At 35.2% G+C, this 6171-nt stretch overlaps 1 protein-coding gene across 1 annotated transcript; it reads right to left on the minus strand.

Annotated features, from left to right (window-relative positions):
- Positions 1 to 2548: 2548 nt before the first annotated feature.
- Positions 2549 to 3798, minus strand: LOC113781626 (glycine-rich cell wall structural protein 1.8-like). Its single transcript, XM_027327586.1, has 2 exons — positions 3231 to 3798; positions 2549 to 3101 (listed from the first exon to the last, which is right to left on the minus strand). The coding sequence occupies exons 1-2, from the start codon at positions 3783 to 3785 to the stop codon at positions 2784 to 2786; spliced, it is 873 nt and encodes a 290-aa protein (XP_027183387.1). The 5' UTR covers positions 3786 to 3798; the 3' UTR covers positions 2549 to 2783.
- Between the last annotated feature and the right edge of the window lie 2373 nt (positions 3799 to 6171).

Below are 6171 nucleotides of genomic sequence, written 5' to 3' on the forward strand. Positions count from 1 at the left end.
TCTTTAACCTGGTAGAGGAATATTAACTGTTCAAGGTAGATTGTGAACCTGATGAGTACGTTAGTCATGGATAAGTTCCATTTCATTTATTTATCTAATGCACACTTTCGAGTAGCGGTTGCGAGTTCCTTTGTTAAAAAAAAAGGGTTCGATTTCATTTAGTCATAGATTATAGTAGATTATCGTCTTAATCGAACTATATATGGAAGTAATTGTCATAATTTTGATGGTGAAGATTATGTCAAAAACCAAAAGAGTAGACACCATGTGGGCATCATCTAATATATATCTTCTTATATATAAATGGACCAGTCCTGAATTTGACGTTAAAATATTCTGTCATTATTTGTTGTCTTCTTGTATATAATCCACGAGTCCTGGAATTGGTGTTAAAAAAAGTCTGTCATTATTAATTATCTCAATTTTACTCTTGCCTGATAGAAAAAACTATACAGTCATCCCATCACTCTACTTACCTACCAAACGTCCAGCTACTTTCATTTTAATTTTCCTGTACTCTTCTTTTTCTTTTAATTTTTTTGAACTAATAACTACTACATTTTTTCATTACATAATAGTTCTACCTTTTCTTCTTTTTTAAATTTGCACACCTATAAGGTGTGCTTTTTTCACTAATCTTTTCTGCACGAGTGCAGGGTTTGGCATTAAATAATTCTGCCATTATTAATTTGTTACCCAAATTTTATCCTTATATAATGGAGTGATATGCAACCATCTCTTATTCCATAAAAGGCCAAGCTTAGGCTTGCAATTTCTACTAATATAGGAGTAATTTACTTATCTAACTCTTCAAGGGCAGACCTTCTACTTCAAATAACTTAGTCTTTTTAAAAAAAATAAAAAAATTTCTTTGTACTTATAACTTCGACTTTTTAATTATAGAAAAGTTCACCCATTTTTCTAATTTGCATACCCACTAATTGTTGTACAGGGGAAAGAGGGTTTGATTTAAACACATTTGATTGCTTTATGTTCTAGCTAAATTACCCTTAATAAAGTATCCATTAGTACTCCGCTCAAAAATTCCAACAGTGTAAAAAGTAATTTTAATAACATAAACATGTAATTACATATTTGCTTTAAATGTACTTTTTTTTCTCAACTTATTTGATAAATCTTGAATTTTCTTAGAACTACTAATCATGATTAAAGGTAACTATTATTTGTTATGGTTACATTGTTTATTGTGGTTAATATTTTTTAGCCAACTTGTAAAATCAGTTCTCATGGAAATGGTTATAACAAATATATTCAACAAAATTCTATAATTTTTTTTTAAAAAATATATATATATATTCAAAAAATTATATATTTTTTAAAGTAATTTCACACACATCGAAGGTGTCTTGCACACTAGTTTATATAATCTACGGTCAAAAGATCAACAAAATTAATGAATAGATTCTTAAAAATTGCACTCTGCCCCCCTAAGATTTTACAACTGTAGTTATATTTTCACCCAGATACACATGTATCCAAGTCTCTTTTTTCCCCTCCAAGTTACAATTTTTGGATTCACCCTTTGCACATAACAACTCCGAATAATTGGTCAGATATGGTAACAAATCAAACTCGTTGGTTCGTCGCAAAGTATCAGAAATTTAATCCTTGAGACACAAGGTTGTATTAGTAAGCTTTTACAGCAAAAGGTTGTATTAATTAGTAAGGCATCTCGTTTGGGTAAAAGTTTGGATATAGAACCTTAGCCCAAAATTTGTATTGTATACTTTGAGATTCTACATTCTCAAATACTGTAATCTAACAAATAACTAAATATAAAAGGCAAATCTTAAGTATGTCAATTTTGTTACTGTTTGAGTTTCTAATTGCGAACATGATGATTTTCAAATTCGCAAGGCCAATTTTTAGTGACGAAGTTACAGCCAATATCTTCCTTACTTGACTTCTTCTACAAAGAGCATGTTAACTAACTCCTTCACACTAATCTTCTTCTATAAGTAGAAGGAATATTACTAAATAATTTTACTCACACGTGCAACCTGAATAGTGAAATGCTTCACTTATAATTGATTGATCATGGTTTTCAGTTATCAAAAGAGTTAGCAAAGAAATTACTATTGATCTCTTCTTTTTTTTTTTGAAAAAAAAGTCATAGTACTTTCTCCTTCGACTTGTACGTTAAAAGATACAAAAAAAAAATGTTACAGTTATTATTTCAAATAATCACCTATTCAACACGTAAAATTGAAAAGATATGATGTTAATGAGGAGGAAGAAGAAAGGTTTGGTGTAGAGATGGATACACAAAATCCTTTAGGTCATATGTTTAGGTGCAACACCTCATTCTTCACATAATCTCCTTGTCATTTGTCACTGTATCGACAATCTTTAACACACATTCACCATGTTGTATTACATATATGTTTATTTGCCATGCTTCATGAAAGTGAAATGTCTATATATATATATATATATATATATATATATATATCGAACTTTTTGAGTTATACAAGGGGTAATTAATCAGCAAACATAAGAGAGAAGATGTACTAGATTAAACAAGGGGTACTTATTTTTATTATTGTTATTTTTTGGAAATAAACAAGGGATACATATTTAAAATGAAGTGCGGTTACATTCAGCAGCCAAGGGAACAGCTGAATACCAAAACACTTAAAACTCTTCGGAGCTGAAATCCATGAAATTCTGAATTAAACTGGCAAATGAAAACAGATGCTTTGATAATACTTATTGTTGGGAAGCACCCTAACAAAACGTAGATATAAAATGCACATTGGTTCTCAAGGTGCATGTCCACCACCATAGCCTGAACCACCACCAGCACCACCTCCATAGCCACCACCAGCTCCACCTCCATAACCACCTCCGTATCCACCACCTGCTCCTCCACCACTGCCATATCCACCTCCACTAGGTCCTCCTCCTCCATAACCTCCTCCATGTCCACCTCCAGCTCCATATCCACCACCAGCTCCATAACCGCCTCCCTTACCACCTCCTTCACCTCCACCATAACCTCCACCAGTACCACCACCGGCTCCACCACCATATCCACCTCCACCACCTACACCACCCCCCTTCCCATAGCCTCCACCACCCTCACCTCCTCCACCGTAACCACCTCCGGCTCCAGCACCGCCACCCTTCCCATAGCCTCCACCTTCACCACCTCCGGCTCCAGCACCGCCACCCTTTCCATAGCCTCCTCCACCTTCACCTCCTCCAGCTCCAGCACCGCCACCCTTTCCATAGCCTCCTCCACCATAACCACCTCCTGCTCCTGCACCGCCACCCTTTCCATAACCACCTCCACCTCCAGCACCACCTCCCTTTCCATAGCCTCCTCCACCTTCACCTCCTCCACCATAACCACCCCCTGCTCCTGCACCGCCACCCTTTCCATAACCACCTCCACCTCCAGCACCACCTCCCTTTCCATAGCCACCTCCTCCCTCACCTCCCCCACCGTAACCACCCCCAGCTCCTGCACCGCCACCCTTTCCATAGCCTCCTCCACCATAACCACCTCCGGCTCCTGCACCTCCACCGTGGCCATAGCCTCCTCCACCGTAACCACCCCCGGCGCCTTCACCGCCACCGTGGCCATAACCAGCTCCATAACCACCACCAATACCATGGCCAAAGCCACCCCCTCCTGTAACACCACCCGAACCTTCGTTGTAGCCTCCTCCTCCAAAAGTGAGGAGTGACCTGCATTCACAACATATTGTTATGCCCAATAAAACAAAGAAGACAAAACTGAGAACTTTGTGAGTAGCCATGATGTTTAGAATGTTTCTGACTTGTGAGTGTACTGAATCCAAGAAACGGCAGCTATTTATAGGGATGATACTCAAATGAAGTAGGAGTTAAGTTTAAAAGTGTCGGAAAAGGGAGTGGTTGAAATCACATGCATAAACAAAATTTAATTTACGCCACGTCCCCACGAAGTGATTTTACAATTTGCGCAAATACACATCTAAGTTTACCATCACTCTCAATTTGTGCTGTCTCCCATAGAGCTTAGAAGATTAAGATTGGTACACAGGTTTTTGATGGATTTCTGAAACAAAAGAAAATTCCAGTCCTAACGTTTGCTATCCTGTACGAGTTAGTCTAAACTCTTGACGAAGTCCATATTTTTTCCATTCCACTCACCAATGACAACATTGACAAACGTAGGTGATAGGTATAGCATTTCTAATTAATCTTTGAAGCGTATGACATCATAATGTACATGATGCGTCGGTGAATAAACAAACTTGATTTATTTCCCACTTGAAAGAATGTCCTGGACCCTGGTGACGGACAGACAGTTAAATCTCTTGTTGGAAGAAATAGTAATCAAGTCTTAGCCAAAAATCTTGTCATGAGATTTTTGTATCTCCTAATATTTGTTCTATGTCTGTGGTCCTTAACTGTTGGTGTTGGAGAATTGTGGATAGCACCAAATAATATTACATTCAGGATAATGCCCCTGGTTGCCAAGTGAGTTTTTTGGGTGTTTGTCTAAAATTTTACTGTAGTTTACTGTAGAAGTTTTTAAAAAAATTTTTGAATTGTGTTTTTCTTTTAATATTTTGAAGTTTATAATTTAAAATTTTTGAAAATTTTTTTGAGTTTATTGTAATTAAAGTTTTTAAAAAACTTGTAGCAGACAAACTTGACAAAAAAACTTGTCTGCCAAACAAGGCCATGAATCCCTTCAACTTCACTCTAATGGAGCTTCATCATGCAGTGGTCTGTAGCAGATTCAGATATCCAAATATTATTAGAGGACAATTTTCTTTTCAGTGGTTAAATACTTTCATCCTAGGAAACTTAGAGAAATTTCTAAAATTATAATGATTTTTAAAAAAATTCTACAAAGGGGGCATTTTTTGTCTGGGATTCCGTCCAGGGGTCTTCGCATTTGCTGAATGCGAGGTCTCCCTGAATTTTCCTCGCATTCAAATCAAAAAAAAAAAGAAAAAGAAAAACAGACCTCACATTTACCTCGCATTTAACAAATGCGAGGTTCTCGCCCAGGCAACTCAGCTCGCATTTAGCGAGCATTGTGACGAAAGAAGCCCCTGGTCCAATGAGCGTGAGCAAGCTGCAATTTTACATAAAAAGGCTGCTCAAACAATTGACATAAGTTAGAAGCCGTGCGTGTTTCATCATGCCAGTGATGAAACTGGAGCCAAAATTCACTATTTACCATCTTCAAATTATTTTCAAGAACATGAATCTAGATTTTGCCATGATTTTTCTTTTTGCTTCAGTTCCAATGCAGGCCTTCCCTTGCTTTATGATTTCACTGCAAATTATAAAATGATTTACAATTTGCAATGAAAATCTCTACAAATTTTACTACCTAAGGCTGTAAATTCATCAAAATTGGGAAAAAAAAAAGATCCCATAATATTGCCATCAATACTTGATAATAATTTGGGGCAATAAATCTTAACCGAACTAGTATGCTTTCGGCTTTGTTGTATCTCACATCCGATAAAAGCGAATTCCTAAAAAATTATATTCAAATTTTTTTTTAATTAGGAGCACACAATCATTTTTATTTTTGCATTGAAATTTATCATAGAGGAATAAATCCTTTTTATTTTAAAACTCACACGAGTTAGAAGTTAACAAATGTGAGGTCTCAGTACAAAATTTTATGTACTAGTAATTATTTGTATATAAATAACCAAAAAGTTATATTTCTTATAGATTAAAAGATTTGATAATCATACAGTTGAAAACACCTAATTTTATTATTAAATAATTTTGTAAAGAAATAACTATACATGTATAGTTCTTTATGCGGTTGGAAACAAGCTTTGGCTTTGTGCTCAGATTGAGGTCCTCGCATTTGCGAAATGATTATTTATCAAATGATTATTATGTGATTATTTATCTTATAGATTAAAAGATATACTTTCCTATAAATGCAAAAATTATAATCACATAATAATCATTTTCAAATTAAATGAGAAAAAATATTCCCAAACCACATATATTTATTTCACTAGGATATTTGAAAAAAATTTTATTTGTTTATTGTAATTTATTATGATTAAATATATATATAAATTTTTTTTGGAAAATTTTTGACAGAATCTCCCCTTAAAAGTGGACTAAACTCCCTGCCAGCAAACCCAAAACAGACAACATTTAATCCAAGCAATA

The sequence above is a fragment of the Coffea eugenioides genome, chromosome 8 (genome assembly GCF_003713205.1).
Source record: "Coffea eugenioides isolate CCC68of chromosome 8, Ceug_1.0, whole genome shotgun sequence".
Classification (NCBI taxonomy): Eukaryota; Viridiplantae; Streptophyta; class Magnoliopsida; order Gentianales; family Rubiaceae; genus Coffea; species Coffea eugenioides.

Coding starts and splice junctions, on each gene's coding strand:
- LOC113781626 (XM_027327586.1), bottom strand. CDS start 3,785: ATGGCTACTCACAAAGTTCTCAGTTTTGTCTTCTTTGTTTTATTGGGC. Junction 3,102..3,230: donor GAAAGGGTGGCGGTGCTGGA/GCTGGAGGAGGT, acceptor GGAGGAGGTGAG/GGTGGTGGAGGCTATGGGAA.